Source organism: Podarcis tiliguerta, assembly GCF_965153285.1.
Source record: "Podarcis tiliguerta genome assembly, chromosome: 12".
Taxonomy (NCBI): Eukaryota; Metazoa; Chordata; class Lepidosauria; order Squamata; family Lacertidae; genus Podarcis; species Podarcis tiliguerta.
Window position 1 is genome coordinate 45441455 of NC_139545.1, and position 21030 is coordinate 45462484.

Consider the following 21030-nt stretch of genomic DNA (forward strand, 5'->3'; position numbering starts at 1 on the left):
TGTGGTGTTTTGCCTGCATCAGTTTGTCTGTCTGGTGAGATACCTGCCTGCAGATAGGAATTTTAGGACTGGCTGCAGTGTGGAGTGTTGCTTGCTGGCAGAGGGGATACAGCTGAGGTGTGGGTATGGTCCAGAACTTGATATAAGGATAGGCTCGTCCACAGATGATAGGGTCAACACCAAAGGAAATGTTTCGAAGACTGACAGGCCCTGGATTTGCTTCCTGGTGACCCAGTGATCAGCTGATCAGGAGAGAGAGGAATTTAAATTAGATGCTGGCAGTTCACAGTCAGATAGAGATAGGGACTATCTGAGAGAGTGCAGGCTGGAGATTGTCTGTGGGTTAGATGGGGGCCTGGAATTAGGGATAGAGACCCCTTCTGCCCACCCAGACAGAAAGTCCCTGACTACCTGAGTGGGGTCAGATAGTGAACTGGCAGAAGGTAAGACGGGATTGTCTGTGAGCAGGCAAGGTTCTATCTACATGAGGAGAAGGGAAAGATTCAGAAAGGGACTGGGAGTGTTAGACAATAGCTATCCTAGAAAGAATTTTAGCAGTGACAGGTTAAAAGCATGAAGTTACTTAAGAAAGATCTTAAATATCTCTGCAAAGGGTGTTCATTTGAAACAAACTGTTGTGCCTTTCAAAAGTAACAATTAAGCTTTAACCTCTTTAAATGTAAGCAAGTTCTTGTTTTGTTCTAAAAGTGCTTCATCCTTTCATAGATCCTTTGGGTGAAAATTAAGTGATCACACGTTCCCCTTCACCTGATCATTACACCTTGCTAAAAATAGTAAATTGAAAACCTCTACTATGGGAATACATTGAGCCGTCTGATTTGGTAGTGCTGGTCAGTCCAGAATAAGGCACTGCTTATTCACAACTTGATTGTGGATGAAGGGGGCTGACTTGGCGTGTGTTACCAATGCTTGGATGGATGAGCTGGGTGAGCTTCATCTAACTCAACTGTACCCATTTGGGTCCTCAGTACAACACCAGGCTAGATGGAGGATATGTGTGTTGTTATGGTCCATAGAAGCACCATCTCCTTTACCAGAAAACCTCTTGATCTTAGGATGGTTTAGGATGCTAGTCTATCAGAAATCCTGTTGTTCACCATCATCCCTGATGAGGTGACCAAGACAGTCTTTGGCATTGTTTTTGGCACTTTCTGCATGCATGCGGAGATTGCTCTTGGACCGCCATGTGGCTTCATGGTCTCCATGACAACCATACAGCTAATGGTCATAGAACCAACACATGAGGCAGGGCATGCCCTTTATGTAGTCTTTGACCCAAGTGATATGAGGGAAGGTCCAGATGTAAACGGGTGGGGTGTGGGTGTGCAATGCAGCACCTTGTCATGGTCGGAATGTTACCTGGTGAAGTTTGGACTGGTAGTGGCAGTTTCCCCTGTATGGGTGATGGACCCATTTGGATGCCCTTCTCTCAGGGAGTTGTCCCTGTTGCCTTCAGATAGGGGTGGTATGGCCACTTCTAAAGAAATGATCCCTGAACCCTTTGGGCTGGAGTAACTATCAAGCATTCATAAATACCCCCTTCTTGAGGAAGGTGGCGGGACATCTGCAAGCATTCTTGGATAACACAAGCATTCTTGGATCCGTTCCAGTCTGGGTTCCAATCTGGCCATGGTACAGAATCACGTCCTGCTCTGCATGATGGATTACCTTTACAGATAGTGGGACAAGGGGAGTGTGACTTGCTCTTCCTTCTTGATGTCTCTGCAGCTTTAAGTGCCAAATCACAATAGTGCGGCTATCTGGAATGGGAATTGGGGGCATTGTGCTACAGTGGTTCTGGTCTGCGCAGGGTACAGAATGCAGAAGGTAGTGTTGGGAGAGTGTTTTTCATCCCATTGGCAGTGGCATGAATGAGAGACAAGAAGCTGAACTTGAATCCTGATAAGATGGGCCTTGCTCCATTGAATGCTTTCACCTTATGCAGCAGAGTCTTTAGAGCCAAGAAGTTTGTTGCTGAAAATTCAAAAGTAATGTGTCTTCAGTACTGAACTAAAATCTGTGATTCTGAATTATCTGTCTCTATTTTTTTTTAATTGGCAAATTATGGAATGGTCTTGATCAGGAAGAAAGGAACTCCATGTTGTCTTCTGCTATAGTAGATTTGACCAGGAAAGGAGAATGGATTCTCCATCATTGCAAGTAAAAATTGTCAAGTTCAAATGCAAAAATGACAAATTTCATTTAAAAGAATTAGTGTGCTGGTTTTTTTCACAAGATGAAATGAGATGAGTCTTCTTAGCACAAGCATCTGTGAAGCAGAAATATAGTATTCACCATACACAACAGTTTCTTTGCAATTGATTTTATCTTTTTTTCTTGGGGATTGCTCTTGATTATTTATATTGGCTTCAGTTATTGCTTTTTGTGATTTAATATTTAAGATATGTTTTGTTATAGCTGTAAAATGCAATACAAATAAGAAGCAGCAGCAGCCTGGGAACTGTGATAGAGAAATGTGATATAGCTATTCCCCTATGCATAGATCTAAACACAGCTTCATTGGGGAAGATCAGTGAAACCAGCATATGTTGTATGTTGCAGTGCAGCTGTTCATATTAGCCAACAGTGCTTTCTTTGTAAATTTCAAAGAGCTGATGTTTCCTGCTGAAGTGGGTTTCAGGGTACCGAACCACGAGCATTGGTGAAAGGCTTGTGTGTTCCAACGTTTTTTTTCTATAGCACTTTCAGTCATGCTAAATACTTGTTACAGCAGCTGCCTCAGAAGGTTTAATATTGTGTTAATCCGATTTTGCAGGCGGCAAAGTCTTAATAGGTACTTCATTTATTAAATTTGAATTATGAATAATTTCTTATGAAGCCTCTCTCCAGCCAAGTAGCGATCTTACGGCTGAGCAGCAATTTGACCTCCCTAGTCTACGTCCATCATTGTAACCCAGCCTTCCTCCACTTGATGGCAGACATTTTAGACTTAAAACTTCCAAAACCTCTTACCATTAGCTATGCCATTTATGGCTGATGAGAGTTGTAGTCCAGACATCTGAAGGACATTAGACCGAGGAAGACAGCTCTATGCACCACACCACACTGTTATCCTAGTGCTTCATTCAAAATCCCTGTTTGGGATAGATACTTGACATTTGTGCCACCCATCTTCTATGTCGTAGGGGAAATTGTATAAATTGCAACGATGCAGCTAAAATTGTCTAACCTGAATGGCTACATGAAAAATCAAAATCAAGATATGCTTAGCATTGTCAAATTACATTTTGAAAGTCTTTATGTCTCCATAGGCAGAAGTTTGATCACGGGGTGATTTACAGTAGACACACCAGTTGGCCAGCAAGGATTTGACTACTAATAGCAAGACTAGAGGCTCTTCTACTTAAATGCAGTTTTGCACTATATATATGCAAATTATCCCAGTCTGTGGCACGGTGAGGTTCAGCAGATAACTGGCTCTGACCCGCCATTATTTTGAACTAGAACCCTAGAGTTCTAGTAAAAAACAAAAAGTAGATCCTACAAGTCTGAAGTCTGCCCACGCCTGCTCTATATAAAACATTTCCTGCGAATTGCAGTTTCTCAATCCTTTAGCAATATGACCAGTCTGTTTTGGTGATACTTCACACACCTAACCGGGGCTGTATTTGTTTTCAAATATGGAGACACCCATGTATAAACATTGCTTACTAATCAAACATGTTTAGTCATCTGTCCAGTCTTTATTGCAAATGCCAATTGTTTCCATGGAGTCAACTGGCCAGTCTTATCAGCTTGGTGGGCACGGTTCTATTTCTTCCTTCCATTTTTTTTAATGGTTTGCAACATCACTCACAGTTACAATCAACTTTGCAGCCTTAAATTTTGTGTCCCCTTGTTCTTCAGAGAATAAGTTGATGAGGTAATAAGCCAAACTAAACACACAAACCACAATGGAGCAGTGTGGACATACTTTTTAGAATCATTGTTGTAGCAATGAGTTTCCAGCTCATCACGTATTTATAGAGAAATTTTGTCTTTGCCAGTGAGGCTATGAATAGCCTGAGAAGATCCCAATCGTGTTTTTTAAAATTGAAGATCCAGTATGAACCCTGGACTTTCAGTGCAGTCTGTAAACTGTTATTGAGTGGCATTGCCTTCTGTTTACCACTATTAGCAATATGTAAAATGAGCTATGCATTCTTAATGGCTTTTTTCTTCTTCTATCCTGCAGCTTAGGTGGTGATCAATACAGTTCTCTCTGAGGAGCCAGAAAGCAGGCAGCTCATGACTTCTGATCAGGACCCTAAAGTTGTGGCTGAACCGCAGGTGCAGCAAGTACAAGAAGTTAAAGATAGTTCTCATCTAGTAAGTATCATGGCGAAGACTTGATAAATCTGAATGCATGAAAGTGTGGTTATTTTAGCCACTGTTCTATCCCCTGAATCTTATGCCTGCTTTGGGTAACTTGTGATACAAGTTATTTTCTGTATTGGTTCTGCAGCAAATTGAAGTCTTTTCTTGGCTCATTTCATTTAGTTGTGCTAAGCATATGAAACAGAAAGCAACCTTTCAGCTTTCTGGTTCTGTTAGTTATATTCATTCAAAGGAGAAGTTTTGTCACAGGTTCCCTTAGTCTAAAACAGGAATAAGCTACTGTGTGTAACAATTTTTTTTTTATATATGCTTACTCTTTTGACTTTCTGCTGCACACACAGGGCTTTCATTTCAATAGCAAACAGCGTTAAGGGAGGTCTTCTGGAGTAGTAAAGTCCACAAAATGAAATTTGGATAAATTGAAATTATTACTATTATGATTGATTGATTGATTGATGATTACCCGCCCTTCACTCGTAAGGTTCCAGGGCAAGTTACAACATTAAAACACAATATTAAAAACAGTTCAGAGCACAGTCACAGAAACAAGGTGGGTCCTAAACATATAATCTCAACTGTCAAAAGCTGTATATGGGAGGCTGTATAATGAAGGTACCAGATGCAGCTCTGTTAGGAGGGAGTTCCACAACTTAGTGGCTGCCACAGAGTTAACCTCTCCTGGGCTCCATCTGCCAATCTTAGCAGAAGGGAAGGAGATGACTTTTCGGGTATTGGGGGCCTGAGTTGTTTAGGGCTTTAAACACCAACATAAGCATCTTGAATTAGGCTTGGAAATGAACTAGCATCCAATGCAGCTGTTTTAAAACGGAGGTATATCATCATCGTCATTATATTTATTAAATTTCTATATAAGGTCTGTCAAATTTGGCCCATCGGGCAGGGCCAGATAAAAATCTGATCCCCAGAGCCAAAAACGTTCCCCATCCCTGCTGTAACTTGTGGACATTCTCTCTTTAGCCAGACTGAGGCAAAACCTGTTGGTTTAGGTATGCCACATAGAATGGTTTTTCTTTGGTGGACTTTCTCCTTTTGTGGGCAGAACTGAATTGTTTCGGACACATTCCCCCCCACCTGCCCCAGTTTTGGGCATCACATCGAGAAATTGAGGTGAATCATTTTAGTGCAAATGGTCATGTGAGAATAGTGTGTAAATTACATGTTGGAAGTGGGCAAGCAGGATGGTCTTCATTTGTCGTCTTCTCTCTCCTGCCCGCAAAAAATTTAAAAAAGCAAGGAATTATTGGAGCGGTTTTAATTTGCAGTACCTTTAGAATGAACTCTGAGGCTTTGAACTGTACTTGTTGAGTCCCTAACAGAGTTTCCTTGTTCTATCAATTCCTAATTATAGCAAATTAACATGCAGTATTGCAGTAGGTTAGGATACATATGCACCCTTTTTTGTTATTCAGTTCAATATGGGAGTGGCTGTTCTGGCAAGGCATTCTTACATTTACAAGGAGAGACAAACAGCTAAAGTTCTGAACACTTTCATTGTTTGGGAGATGAAAAAATGAAGAAAATCCTCCAAATACCTAGTACAAGCCAGAAAAATATATAGCTGAAAGTCACATTGTTTAGCATAATGCCGGCTTTACATAGAGGCATTTTAGGAACTGGGCTTTGGATTTTGAGTGGCAATAGCATCTGAACCCCCTGCACTGTTTAAACAGTGCTATTTTTGGCATCTGGGTGTTGGCTTGTCTGCCCAGCAGCCTTGAAGTGAAGTGGGTATATGCAGTAAAGAGCTCACAGTTCCGGGACTTGTAAAAGGCAAGATAAAAATGGGTTGCTGTTTCAGTAAAGAACTCAACAGCAAGAATGAGAAGATGAGTCTTTTGCAAAAATCAACTGAAGAGGAGACGTCGGAAAACGGGATAAGTAAAACTTTAACTTCCATTTTGGAGACCATGGAAAGAAAGGAGCTGCATGTAATCCAAGAGGCAGTTTCTGAAACACCTGCTATTCATAATAACTGCGTAGAGTCAGTTAAATATCCTTCAGGCCATTGTGCGGGGATCGCTGAAGGTGGCCACAACCCCAGTAGATCTTTTAATCTTTATCCACATAATGCAAGAAAGGTCTTGAATGGGTATGGCAGTTTACAAGAGTGCGGACGAATGGAAGATATGGATGGTGCTGAAAATCTTCCAGAAAGTAGCCGTAGTAGTGTTCAAAGTGTGAATAATGCAGGCAGCTACCATATTAATAGCAATAACGAAACAGGATCTACTGTAGCTGGAAAGCCATGCCGTTCATTTGAAAGTACTTCTTCATGTGTGCCGGTGGCTGCAAGCCAAGGAAGCATCTTCCCGAAAGCCTTAAGTACATGTGGAATAAAAGGCAAGCCAGTTATGGGTGAGTGCTTATTAGTGCAGGATGAAGTAGATTCTGTTAAAAGTAATTGTAGTGCAGTAGGTTCAGGTAGAGCAGACAGAGAGACAGCAGCTTCAAGCTTTGCATATCTTGATATTGACAGGCCCCATATAAGTACCAGAGATGAATTCTACAGTATTTGTATAGTTGATGATGATCTGAGAATGGATCTCGAAGAAGGGCAAGCTATTGGGCACGGAGAGACTGCTTTAGAGGTAGAAAGTTCAGCTGTTCAGGAGTTGTACAGTATGACATGGCCTGGGGAAAGTGGGAAGGAATTGTTAGTCCCGAAGAAGCTGGTTCAGGTGCCTGAGAACTTCAGTGCTCTGAAAGATGAATCTCCCAGTATAATAAAGGATAGTTTACTGATGCCGAAAAGTGAAATGGGGGTAAAAGCTCCAGTTGGCTTAGTGAATGGGGATCACAGGTTAAATACTGACAGAATAGCAGCAGATGTGTTAAGGACACAAGCACATGGTGAAGATCTTACTAAAAATAGAACCCAGGAAATGAATATGGTAGATAGTAGTAGAATCTTTGTGAATGAATCACTTGGTGAAAACAAGAATTCTCCAACACCTGTGCATTTGGAGAAAGGCATGAAAAATTCTCTGCAATTAAAAAGCAGGACTCATGCATGGACTTCCCTTTTCAGTAGTGAGAACAAATATGTCACTGAAGGTGTAAAGTCTGAACCTAATGAAAATCAAAATACCGAAGGTGAAAACTCTAAACAGTTGTTGGGAAGCCTGAAGTTTTCATCAGAGTTTGAGGACACAACTGGTCATTTCCTCTCTGTAAGTCAAAATAACACAAAAAAACAAAGTCAAGTGAATAGGCAAAACTTTACAGGAAGCACAAATGAATTTTGGAGAGTATCTGCCGGCAATGATAAGAAAACCCCTAACTTTTCTGAACAGTTTAATCCAGAGCTACTCCTGAAATATGAAGATGATTCTGATCTTGGAACATTCTGCTCCCATGGGGATCTGAAAGAAAGCACCATTAAAACACTTCCAAGATCAGAGAGTGTGGCTTTTGAAGCGGAAATACCCCATGTTTCAGAGTTTACCAGTTATGAAGACGGCAGCTTTATAAGGGCTGCTCAGCAAAACCTGTCTCAGATAGATAACATACCTTCAGAGATGAGTGATTTGACAGAAGGATCATGGGGAAGCGAAGAGACATTAACTTTTTCTAAACCTCTTAATGTAAATGTAAATGAATATGAAAGAATCCCAAATGAAAATTGCTTGGAAGTTCAAGTTCCACACAACCTCTCTAAAAAGGATGGCAAAACAAATGACTATTCCAGTTCACTTAACGAAGATAACAGCTGCTGTGTCTCTTTAGCACATTCTGAAGCGAGTGAGATGGATTTGAATGATGAACAATGCAAGCTATGGAACAAATGTACATTCCATAGACTGGAAGATCAGCTGAGTGAAGGGACTGACCCTCACAAATTAACAGCAACTGCAGAAGAGCCTGTAAATGGGTTGAAATGGGAAACACACCATGAAAGGAAAACACATAGCGAAATAGAAACCAAGGCAGATTCTGAAAATTTCACTGTTCAAGATGACTGTATGTTAAATGGCAATAATGATCTAATGCAAAAACTTAGAGTATCTTCAAATATGCAAGAGAGGCCTTTAGTTCCGGAGGAGTCTTTAAGTATCCTGCAGATTGATAAAGCTAATAGTCAGCTTGAAACAGAGAGACTTCCTGCATCAGTTGATGAAAGCGATGCTAGAAATGTAAAAATAGAAACTAGTCACACTGAGACATCTACCGGATCAAGGGGAGGGAAATCAGGATTCTACGAAAACAGCTCTTTACCCAAACAGAGTATAATGGAAACCATGTGCCCTCTTAGGCCTTTAATTTCTGAAGTTTCAATTCCCTGTGCAGATCTATTAACAGAAAGTGCAAAGGACTCTGCTCCCCAAAATGGCCAGCAGAAACTGAGCGTTGAGGTGGAATGTGCTTCCAGATCAGATGCCAGAGACTCTCTGACTTGTACTGATGCAGGTGGGATTTGTATTGACCCCAAGCAGGTAGACAAATATGCCGCTACTCCTTCGTACGAAATACCTCTGGCCTCTGTTAACGATCAAGAATGTGACCAAGGCAATGCAAAGCATGTATTGGATCTGATGGAAGATATATTAAAGGAATCTGATAACACACACAAAATGGATGTGGGCGATTCCCAAGGTGATCTGCTTTGTCCATCTGCTCCACTAAGTAGTTTGTTTTCATCTGCCAAGTTTACAGATGATCAGGAATATCTGATGGGATATTTGTGGATCAATTCATCTTTTAACAAAACGAACAGCTCATGCGGTGCTAGTGAGGCGCTCCAAAATGAAACTGGCGACGTGACCATTCCTTCTTTTGAAATGGGAGGATACCCTTACCAGTTGCTAGTACAACAAAACAGTGATATCTGGGGATGGCAAGATAGAGATGAAGGATATGTAAGTATTTCACCATCATAATTTGATTCATCAGGCACTTTTAAAAAGAAGTTGCTGTAGTCCAAGGTGAAGATTTTGATTTGATGCATGATATTCTAAAACTCCAGCAGTGTTTCCATTTGTTTGAGTTAAGCCACTGTCAATTGCTAAAATGGAGGCATACATAACAGCACATCTTGGTACCTGTGTTGTGGCAGGCATAGACATCTCTTTTGTTGCCTCTCATCCATCCCTAGCCTCTGAAGGTTGCCACAAAGTTGATATTTTACAACTTACTGTAACGTTCTCCCTAAAACAGATTGGAAAAATGCTTGGGTTAAATTTTAATACGTTATTGATGAGTCGATTTTTATCACTGCCCTCAGAAGTTTGAACTTGGAAGTAAATAATTGTGTCCCTATACCTGCACTCCTATCTGAGAGCTGAAGGACGAGGATTTGAAAAAGCATCTTGCTACCATTACGTTGTAAAATTGCTTTTAGCCATTTGTGAGCAGTAGCTTTGTAACAGTGGTTGGGGTCTAATTGAGGGCACGTAAGTGAGCCTCACTCGAACGCAGGAGGACTTACTTCTGAGTAGGCTATGTATGGGATTGCAGTGCACATGTCTAGTCTGGGCAGTCCCCCCCCCCCCAAGCACTTGTGTGTAGAGAATTACTGTAGTGCTAACTTGGTTGCTGTAACTGCTTTGAACTTGGGCTGTTGCAGGATTTGCTGCCGTGTTTCCATGTTGAATAGAGGGGCGCATTTCATTCATTTTTTTCCAGAGTTTCTTGGGGCACAGCTAACTGTTGGAAGCTGGACAGCACCAGCGCGCTTTCTCTTAATCCTTTTTTGGATTTGTGTTTTACTTTTCGTTGCTGCCTCTGGCAGTGGCAGCAGAGCTCCTCAGTGGCAGCCAGCCAGCAATATTATGTCCCTGGAACATTGCTAAGCAAGAGGTAGCATTGTTTGATTGAGGCTGGGAGGACTATGGGGGGAATACTCCCAAGGCTCAAGTCCTATGCCCTACTAGGATTACTGTATTTTTCGCCCTATAGGACGCACCTTTTCCCCTCCAAAAATGAAGGGGAAATGTGTGTGCGTCCTATGGGGCGAATGCAGGCTTTCGCTGAAGCCTGGAGAGCGAGAGGGGTCGGCGCGCACCGACCCCTCTCGCTCTCCAGGCTTCAGGAGAGCCCCAGCGCCAGCCCCACAAGGTCGGGGGACAGAGGGAGGCGGAACACCGCCATCCCGCTGTCTCCCGAAGTGGTTTGGAGGCTGATGGCGGGGAGACCCCGCCGCCAGCCCCGCAAGCTCCGGGGACAGTGGGGAGGCGCAGCGCATCTTCCTGCTGTCCCCGTAACTGATCTGAAGGCGGGCGGTGGGGAGAAGAGCGCTTCTCCCCGCTGCCTGCCCCGCAAGCTCCGGGGACAGTGGGGAGGCGCAGCGTGTCTTCCCGGTGACCCTGGACCTGGTCTGAAGGCGGGCTGCGGGGAGAAGAGCGCTTCTCCCCGTTCCCGGCCCCACAAGCGCCTGGGGGGGAAATAATTTTTTTTTTCTTTATTTCCCCCCCAAAAAACATGGTGCGTCCTATGGGGCGAAAAATACGGTAAGCTCCATCAAACACAGTGGGATCTGCTTCTGAGTAGACGTGTGCAAGATTGCATTGAAACTGAGGAGGGGAGTCTTCATCACCACAAACTTGAGCTGGCTATCAAGGCCAGCCAAAACTTTGATGGCCCCTGCCCTTTCCTAATGTAAAGGAAGACATTTCTCATAGAATCATAGAGTTGGAAGGGACCCTGAGGATCATCTAGTCCAATGCCCTGCAATGCAGGAATATGCAGCTGTCTCTTACAGGGATCGAACCTGCAACCTTGGCATTGTCAGCACCATACCTACTGAGGTATCCGAGCTTAGATTTGTTTCTAGGTTTGTTGCTTAAAAACTATAGAGCAATGATGTTTGGAGTTTTGCAGCAGTTATTACCGCTAAGGTTGTTATTAAGAGAGATAACACATGTCTTGTTATGTTTGTGGTTTTGTCTTTATTTTGAAAGGCAGGCAAGAGCCAAAATGGTCACAATTTATTGTGGAAATTATCCTAGACATAAATTGCTCATAACGATACCAATCGTGCAAGCCTTAATTCTTCAAGGGAATTATTGTGTAAGGGGAATCGTTGCACAAATACACCCATCTTATCATAACCACATGATTAGAAGATTGTAAAGCATGCATTGCAATAGGTAGCTAGTTCAATCATTTATGACATGACGGAAATCTAATCTTATAGTGCCATCATCTTTGAGGACATTTTCATAGTTGTACAATATAAGCTATGAATCCTTCTTCATACCTTGCCTCAGCCCATGGGCTTGCTAGGGGGCCTTAAGAAAACTCGTATCAATCGCTTTCTTTCCCCCTTCCTCTGTAGTAAGAATATGTTTGGACATTCCCTTACAGAACTGGTTCAAAGATTATGGAGTTAACATCCGCTTTTGATCTTGCCAATGCTTAGATTTACTTTTACCTTTACTATGGTTCCTTTTTGGGGGGATAATGTTTGTTTACTGCTCTGGCATGGCAGAAGGAACATTGCCTTCTATTTTTTATTAACCACAGCTTAGCCTTAAGTCTGAATCTGGACAACCTGCAGTTAATCTTAACTATGAAGCCTGCATTGTTTTAGTAAACTACAGTTAAAATTAACCACAGTTTAGGGCTCAGATATAACACTAAACTGGGGTTGTTGTTGTTGTTGTTATTTATTTAAAAAAACAGAAGCTGCTAGTCTCCTCATAGTTACACCCAGGCATAGGAAAGTGTGCGGATCCAAGGCTCACACAGGCGGCTCCTCCTAATGCTAAACCATGGAGGGAGGGAGCGCATGAATGTCAGACTTTCACAGCCTCATATTGGTAACACTAAAATGTGATTTAGTGTAACCATGTGAATGCAGCCACTGTTGAAAACCAGTTGGATGTCTCTATTTGGTGGGGAAAGTGGAGTATAAATCTGATCATAAATATAAATGAAGCCTGGGTGGTAACTTTCATAAATGGAACAGATCTTTCCTGACTCCTACCTCCTGCAGCTTCATGTAGTCTCATCCCAATTGACTTGGGTCCTTTGGGAAAGGTGTAAGATTATTTTTTTACTGCCGATGGAGGAGAGACTTGTCGGAAATACCTCCTTACAAGAGTACAACAACTTGGAATCTAAGACAACTGATGTCACTTCTTTGAATATTCCAAAGAGCTATACAAATGATAAATGTGGATGAATTTGCCTTGACAAGTAATGTAGGTTGAGTTTACATAAGCACCAAATAGTCTCTAGCCACAAGAACTCTTATTCCACTGCTGTATATCTTTTAACCATTTGTGAGTTGCATTTATAATAAGGAACCACGTAAAATGACAGGCATTTAGTTAACAGAGCGTAACTCAGTTGTTATTTCCTAGGAGTCGGCCAAGGTTTCTGAACTAAATCCTAATGCAAAAGTATGGGGGAATCATATGTTACATGTGGAAGCAAGCGGGGCTAATGATGGTGGCGTGAGCAAAACCTGGGAAGAAATAGCAGATCATCCACCAGATTCCTGCAAAGAAGGTACGATTCTAGCTGAGTGTGCTGGTCCTCTGAGCCTTTTCTTTCTAATTTAAAGCAGGTAAAGAATTTCTTGGTTTGTGACTCCTGCAACTTTTTCTGCAGGGTTGGAGGCCAACGGTGATGGTGACAAAAAGCACCAGAATGAATCGTTAACAGAACTGCAAGAACCATCACTGACAGCTCCACTGTCAGACCAGACAGATATGAACCCTTTGGCTCTAGATCATTCAGAGTATGAATCTATACACGAAAACACTCAGACAGGTAAGAAAGAGGAGGCTTCCTTGTATGTTTTTAAAATGGTTTTCCAACTTACAAAATGACCCCAGTGTTTATCCTAAATATGTCTTTGACAGGAACTTATAAATTACAAGCTACTGAAGAAATTTACCTGAGCAACACTGAATTATAGGCATTGCTACAGAAATGATTAAACAGTAACAATAGTTGCTTGTAGGAATCCTTGATGCATAGTCTGAAATAAGTAGTGCCTATTAATGTAACAATTTTACCAGCACATTTGCATGTATTTATATGTGGGGCTCAGTCTGCTTCATTTAGGACAAACCACTGTTTGCCCCCGGGCTTGTGACTACAGTACATTTAAAGAAATACCAGATTGATCATGTGTACAATATTTTAAATGTTCAAACTCATCTCCGTCATTAAAAAACAATCTAAACTTTGAAGTCTCAACAGCCCAGACAATGCTAGGAACTTTGAACCTTCAGTGTCTTGGGTAGTGAATATATTTACTAGATGAACTGAGTATTTTATAGGATCACATGTTGTAGTGTTGACATGTTATCTTGCAAGTCTAAGTTGTATAATGAAAAGTGCCTACAGTGCATAATTCAGGAGTAGTACTCTCTAGTTCCCACCATCCCTGACCATCGGCCATGTTTATTTTAAAATTTTTTTAATGAAGATTGTGTTCTTTGGCAAAGGCAAGAAAAGCTGAATGATTCACATTGTGCACATTTTATTTGCATAATTCAATAATTCTGCTTTTGCTGGTTACAGAGAAAGACAAACTATGCAGGGCATTAAATCTGCTCACTGTGCAACCCACACATGACATTGCCTACATGGTATCAATCCTCCACAATCTCAGGGCCAGAAACTTGCTCTGCAGACTTCTGCAGATAGTGTCAAATACCGTGTTTGCAGGGTGTGAACATAGGATTTCAACCAATGCACAGCTCTAAAATTTTTATGCAGTATATAGACTGAGGATAGATACCACCTGCCTGGGGTACTTTCTGTTTTAAACTAATGTTATTGGGGAAACCTAATAACTCGTCTAGGGAAGTCACATTGCACAAGCATTTTTCTGTTGTGCAAACAGGCAGATATTATTGGATGTTGTTCAGTGCAGCCTAACATTATAATTCTTGTGTCATTGCTTCTGAGTCCAGAAAAGGAACTTTTCAAAACATTATATAATTCTCTTATCCATCTTAATCAATTTGGAGCTCCCTACTGCTTTTTTCCAACTGATAATCTAAGTTTTTACTTAATAGAATAATAATAATAACAACAGCAACAACAACAACAACAACAATAAAATATTTATACCCCACCCATCTGGCTGGGTTTCCCCAGCCACTCTGGGCGGCTTCCAACAAAACACTAAAATACAATAACCTTTTAAACATTAAAAGCTTCCCTAAACAAGGCAGCCTTTAGATGTCTTCTAAAAGTTTGATAGTTATTTTTCTCTTTGACATCTGGTGGGAGGGTGTTCCACAGGGCGGGTGCCACTACCAAGAAGGCCCTCTGCCTGGTTCCCTGTAACCTCACTTCCCGCAATGAGGGAACTGCCAGAAGGCCCTCGGCGCTGGACCTCAGTGTCCGGGCAGAATGATGGAGGTGGAGACAGTCCTTCAGGTATACTGGACCGAGGCCGTTTAGCAAAAAGAATTTAGCTCGTGTCTGCTGCAACGTCTGATGGCAAGAATTTCCATTGTAGTACCAAACACAATGCTGGCTCATACACTTGCTGTTAAAATTATAATGAATAATGCAACTTTCTTACATAAGAGTTTCATGTTGGTCTTTGTACTTTGAAGCTAACAAATGAATATGTTTTTCATATTATATCATGGTGCTATGCACATATTTCAAACTGCTTTCTCCGCAGTAATATATTTCAAGTTTTAAAGATGACGTTTGAGATACTTGTCTGCATTGAGTGTGTAAAGGATGTACATAACAGAGCAGAAAAAATAAATACTAGAGGCCTTCTTGATAGCTTCCAGATATATAAAAATATATTCCTGTTCAAATATTTACATATTTTACATCACCCTTATTTCTTAAAAGCTATTGCAACTGGAAAGGAATCCTAACTAATTTGTCAGTTGTTTATGTACTGATGGTTATATAAAATGATTGTTGCTCGGCTTTTCAATGGAGCCAATCTTTTCTAATGAGATGGGGTGGGTAGACTGTGGATGCAAGCAACCCTTATGTGTGTCTAAGCTCCACCAAAGTTTCTGCTGAGTCCGTATATTTAGGATCAGGTGCAAGATACTCTTTGTGTCATGAGTTGATATGAAGGGTACTTTATTTAACCTCTATTGCCATTGCGAATAAGGTGACCTTTGACACTTGAAGGAAATGTCTTTTTATGAAGGCTTGGTTTCCCCCCTGACTTTGTCAAACTCATGTCTTCCATTTCTAGGAGGTAAAGAACAGCTGCAGTCAGAAGGTCAGGAAGACTTGCGAGAAGTACTGAAAAAAACACTGGAGTTCTGTTTATCTAGGTAAGCATAACATGTACAGTGGTGCCTCGCAAGACGAAAAGAATCCGTTCCGTGAGTCTCTTCGTCTAGCGGTTTTTTCGTCTTGCGAAGCAACCGGATTAGCGGTTTAGCGGCTATTAAAGGTTTAAGGGATTAGCGGATTAGCTGCTAAAAGGCTATTAGCAGCTTAGTGCCTTAGAAAAAGGGGGTGGGGAGTGGAAAAAAATCGCAAGAATCGCAAGACATTTTCGTCTTGCGAAGCAAGCCCATAGAGAAATTTGTCCTGCGAAGTGCATTGAAAAACGGAAAACCCTTTTGTCTAGCGGGTTTTCCGTCTTGCAAGGCATTCGTCTTGCGGGGCACCACTGTATTCAGTAGTGACCACTCATGCTGTATTTATTTAAAGCATTTTTGTTGGTAGCAAGGAAAATAGAGATATATACAAAATAGAATTCTTAGATGCCAATATCCAGGTTTGGGGAAAATATTCTTGCAAAATCTGCAGCAAAGCAAAATCTGCAGCATAGAGAGAGACCACTCATTTGATAAGTTAAAAAAGGTTGATTTATATACTCACAAAGGACAGGTCCATGTGCTTTTCCATGCAGCATTCAGTAAAGGTTGCACAGGCATTAAAACGTGGCTTAGTTATACTGGTGAAAGTTCCTAAATTATTGGTGTAGGAATTTAAGAGAGACCTGTTAGAGTGATGTGGTCTGCGCTTGGAGCAAGCAGCTCAGATTTCCCAAATTGAGCTTCTCAAGTAGACTGTGAGGTACAGCGATAAGGCTAGATTACATTCCTCCCAGGTTGGAGGGGAGGGACATAGCTAAGCCTGCCAGGCCAGCTTACTCTATGGCATCAAACCCTTCATGCATTAATTAGACTTAAGCATGTTGGTTATCCCACATTTTTATCCCGCTCTTCATAACAGAAAAGAAAAAGGCTTCCAGAGCAATTTACAGATACAGTGGTGCCTCGCAAGACGAAATTAATTCGTTCTGCGAGTTTTTTTGTCTTGTGAATTTTTCGTCTTGCGAAGCACGGTTTCCCATAGGAAATGCATTGACGGTTTCCCATAGGAATGCATTGACGGTTTTAAGAAAAAGGCGCAAGACGTTTTCGTCTTGCGAAGCAAAGCCCATAGGGAAATTCGTCTTGCGAAGCAACTCAAAAAACAAAAAACTCTTTCGTCTTGCGAGTTTTTCGTCTTGCGAGGCACGGTTTCCCATAGGAAATGCATTGACGGTTTCCCATAGGAATGCATTGACGGTTTTAAGAAAAAGGCGCAAGACGTTTTCATCTTGCGAAGCAAAGCCCATAGGGAAATTCGTCTTGCGAAGCAACTCAAAAAACAAAAAACTCTTTCGTCTTGCGAGTTTTTCGTCTTGCGAGGCATTTGTCTTGCGAGGTACCACTGTATTTGCCTTTTAGGATGATAGGTTAAGTCATGTGTGAGGAACCTTTGCCCTTTCAGATGCTGCTGAGCTTCAACTCCAGATCAGCTCTAGTGAGCGTGGCCAATGGGCAGCGGTGATGGAAATGCAGATCAGCAATATCTGGAGGGCCACATGTTCTCCACACCTGGCTTAAGTAATCATTACTATGGAATAAGTCACTTCCCATTTTCATTGCTAAGTGTTAACGCAGGAAAAAGTGTTGTGGCATCTGGATTTAATAGAAGTTCATTATCCATATATGAAGTGGACTCAGACCTTGAGAAGCATGGGAAGGAACCAAAATTCTACAGAGTAAATACATATGGAATCTATTAATTTTTTTCTCAGTTAAATATGTAATTTGTTTTTCTTCTCGCTTTGCTAATTTACATACTGAAGCCTGTCAAGATAAGTTGTTTTTTTTAAAAAAACAAAAAACAAAAAACAAAGCTGCCACTCACTCATTCTGTCTGCAGCCAGGTTTGTTTTCAGTGCTTTAGAAAACAGTAACTATTGAGAATAGACTTAAGTCAGTTGTGGCTTGTCATCTGTAGCAGGAAGGTGGGGGGGGGGTTTGGGGGGGGTTGGCACTGATACCTCCTGTATGCTGATTGTTTAATGTATGGAGCTGCTTGGCTGTTGGAAATCTTAACTGAGCTATTTTCAAGACCAAAACCTCAAATACTATCCATGCATGAGCCTCTGTGACCCCATACTTCATTTGATGGAAGATAAAATATACCTCTCAACATCTGGAGATGACAGCTGGATAGCTCAGCTGGTTAGAATGTGGTGCTGATAACACCAAGGTTTTAGGATTGATCCCAATAAGAGACAGCTGCATATTTCTGCATTGCAGGGTGTTGGACTAGATGATCCTTAGAGACCCTTCCAGCTCTACAATGTTTTGAACAAACCTTGTCTGTGTGTGAGCTACAGAGCTAAACTCAGTGCACCAGCTACATAGATTCATAGAATTGTGGAGTTGGAAGGGACCTCAAGGGTCATCCAGTCCAACCTAAAGTGGCCTATTAAGGACTTGATGAATCTTTTTGCAGTTCTGTTTCCCTAGCGCTGTAAAACATAGTTTTAAAAGTACCTGACAGGTGGGCTGCATCCAGTTTGGTGCACCTTATGTTGAAAATCTCTGCTTCTCTCTCTCTCTCTCTCTCAACCCAAGCAACAAAGCTAAGATAGTTTCATAGGTGGCTGTTTCCTTCACTCTAGTAGCAAAGGGAATTTTAAGTAAATACATGACAGTTCCTTAATACGGTCATACCTCGGGTTACAGACGCTTTGGGTTGCGCAATTTCGGGTTGTGCACCGTGCCGAACCTGGAAGTACCGGAACGGGCTACTTCTGGGTTTTGGCGCATGCACAGAAGCGCTAAATCACACTTTGTGCATGCGCAGAAGCGCCGAATCGCAACCCGCACGTGCGCAGACGCAGCACTGCAGGTTGCGGACGCTGCGGGTTGCGAATGTGCTTTCCGCACAGATCATGTTCGCAACTCGAGCGTCCACTGTACATTGATGTTGATCGATAAGAAAGTCAAATGCAACTTTTTCGCTTGTGTAAAGATAAAGGAAGGAGTTTTATAATGAAGACTCTGCTTTCCTTCCACAGAGAGAATCTTGCCAGTGACATGTACCTTATATCTCAGATGGACAGTGATCAGTATGTGCCAATAATGACAGTAGCAAACCTTGATCACGTCAAGAAGCTGAGTACTGATATGGATTTGATTGTTGAAGTGCTGCGATGTAAGTAATTGACAAAGCACCTATTTTTGACTTGAAGATGAATAGTGAGTTTTTGTTCTGTGAGGTGCATAGCATTGCGGGGGGGGGGGGGGGTTGAAGCCAGTGGGTGAGTGCAACATTTAGAAAACTGTACTTAAATGACAATAAACCTGTCATAGCAGTAAATTCATGCTTGCAGGGAGGGACCCGCCATTTAATCTTCTGTTTTATACAATAGATTTATTGGAGAATGCCCCTCTGTCAAACTGCTCAACTTGGTATCCAAATGATACAGCTGAGGCTTTCTGCATTGTTGCAGTTAAATGTATATTCAGTATGTAGCTTGTTTAGCGTCAGCCACTACAGGCTTTTCTAAGTGGAAGTTCTCCAAGGTTGGTTTCAAAAGATACCTAACAGGTTTCTGCTCCAGCACACCATTTGCAATTTTTATTTAGCAGTTTTCTAATTAAACCTGTCAAACGTAAATTTTTTGTATCATGGCTAAAGTATTTGAAAGTAATTACCGTTTGGTGTGAGGCAGTTTGGAATCTGATAAGTGCAGTGCTTGATTGTCACTCCTGGTGATTTGTTTAGTGTAGTACCAAAGAGTAGTATTGGAATGTTCACTCTTTCATTTCAAAGTGGGGAAAAGGGCTATACAAGATGGACTTTCTAACCGAATAAGACTGGTAGGAGTGGGTTCCCCCCTCTGAAAGGCTTCACTAAGAGGTGTGGTGAACACTCCAGGAGCCAAACTGGTTTATTTCAATTAGGGGCTTGAAAGATCTTTCCCAAAGTAAGATGTTTGCCTGGGAGACTTGACTGGCCTGTGCCACATTTGTACACATTTATTTACAAACGGGAGATGAATAAGGTAACAGATCTTACTCTAGTCCTACAAAACTGCAGTGTGTGCAAAACAAAGCCTTGCTTAACTGGTTGAATTCTAAGTAACTGTGTTGTATGTGTCTTCCCTTAGCATTGCCTTTAGTCCAAGTGGACGAGAAGGGTGAAAAAGTCAGGCCAAACCAGAATCGCTGCATTGTGATTTTACGTGAAGTACCTGAATCTACTCCAATTGAAGTAAGTTCCATATACAGCAGTCAAATGATTCACAACATGCTTTTAAAAAATCCCATCCACCTTGGTTCTAAATGGCTACAGCTTTAATTGTGATTCTCTCTCTCTCGGCTATCACTTGTGGCCAAGTAAGATTTTCTTCCATATAATATTTTCCAAGTAAGATTTTCTTCCATATAATTGTGCATTCATGATATCACTCACAACTTTATAAAGCACACAAGGAAAACAATCCCACACTCAACCAATAACTAAATACCTGTTTAAAAGAAAATATTGAATTGCCACTGAGATGCCATTTATACCTTGTCAGAAAGACGTTTCTGGAGCTTTCAGACAGTGAGTGCCTCTCTACATGCTTCCACCATAAAGTTAAGGCTGCTCCTGGAAGACAGATTCCAAATCAATAAATGTAGAGCAATGGGCAACATTTTGAGTGAGGTGTTCTAACTAGCTCACTGACAGCAGAAGAGATCAAGGAGGTTGAATAAATGTTCTTTGAAGAGAAAGAGATGTTAAAAAAAATCAAAAAAGTAATATTCATGCAGAGTGATATTAACAGGAAAACACAATTTCCTGAGTCATAAAGTTTGACTTAGGAACGTCAATCAAGGGTGTATCTGCTGTTAATCTGTTAATTGAAGGTTAACACGTTATGTCTTTGTATTTACAGTTCAGTGAGTAGTATCTGAACTGTACTGGAATAGACCCAATTGAAATCAATGGACTTCAAATTAGTGATAGGTGTGACTTAGTCAGGTGCCACCCTGAAATTGTTTAGGCACCAACATCAAACCTTTAGGTTGCAGCCTTTGCATAGTTGAAAAGAAATCAGGTCCCTGGAATGATGGGACAGTGTCAGTACCCTGCTCCATAGCCCTTTCTTGTTGAAATTAAGGATAGCCAGTGATATTTTGGTGCCTGGGTACTTTTTGCCATCAGTTTTAATGAGGCCTTTACATTGCTTGGTCCTCAATGAACCAATGTTGGACTTGTCAGTGAACCCTCTTTCCCACCAATCTTTCCTTAGGAGGTCGAAGCACTCTTCAAGGGAGATAACTTGCCTAGGTTCATCAACTGTGAGTTTGCCTATAATGACAACTGGTTTATTACATTTGAGTCTGAAGCAGATGCACAGCAGGTAAGCTCTCACTTTTTTGTTGCGCGTATATAGTTTGTGTCAATTATCGG

At 41.5% G+C, this 21030-nt stretch overlaps 1 protein-coding gene across 1 annotated transcript in view; it reads left to right on the forward strand.

Moving 5' to 3' along the window:
• The window catches only part of LARP4B (La ribonucleoprotein 4B), a 58731-nt gene that overhangs the window by 20554 nt on the left and 17147 nt on the right, over nt 1-21030 (forward strand). Inside the window, exons 2-8 of the mRNA XM_083406358.1 lie at nt 4217-4350; nt 12684-12831; nt 12934-13095; nt 15518-15599; nt 18644-18780; nt 19739-19842; nt 20870-20980. Of these exons, the coding sequence (XP_083262484.1) occupies nt 4270-4350; nt 12684-12831; nt 12934-13095; nt 15518-15599; nt 18644-18780; nt 19739-19842; nt 20870-20980 (825 nt within the window). The 5' untranslated portion in view covers nt 4217-4269. The remainder of the gene's footprint in view (nt 1-4216; nt 4351-12683; nt 12832-12933; nt 13096-15517; nt 15600-18643; nt 18781-19738; nt 19843-20869; nt 20981-21030) is intronic.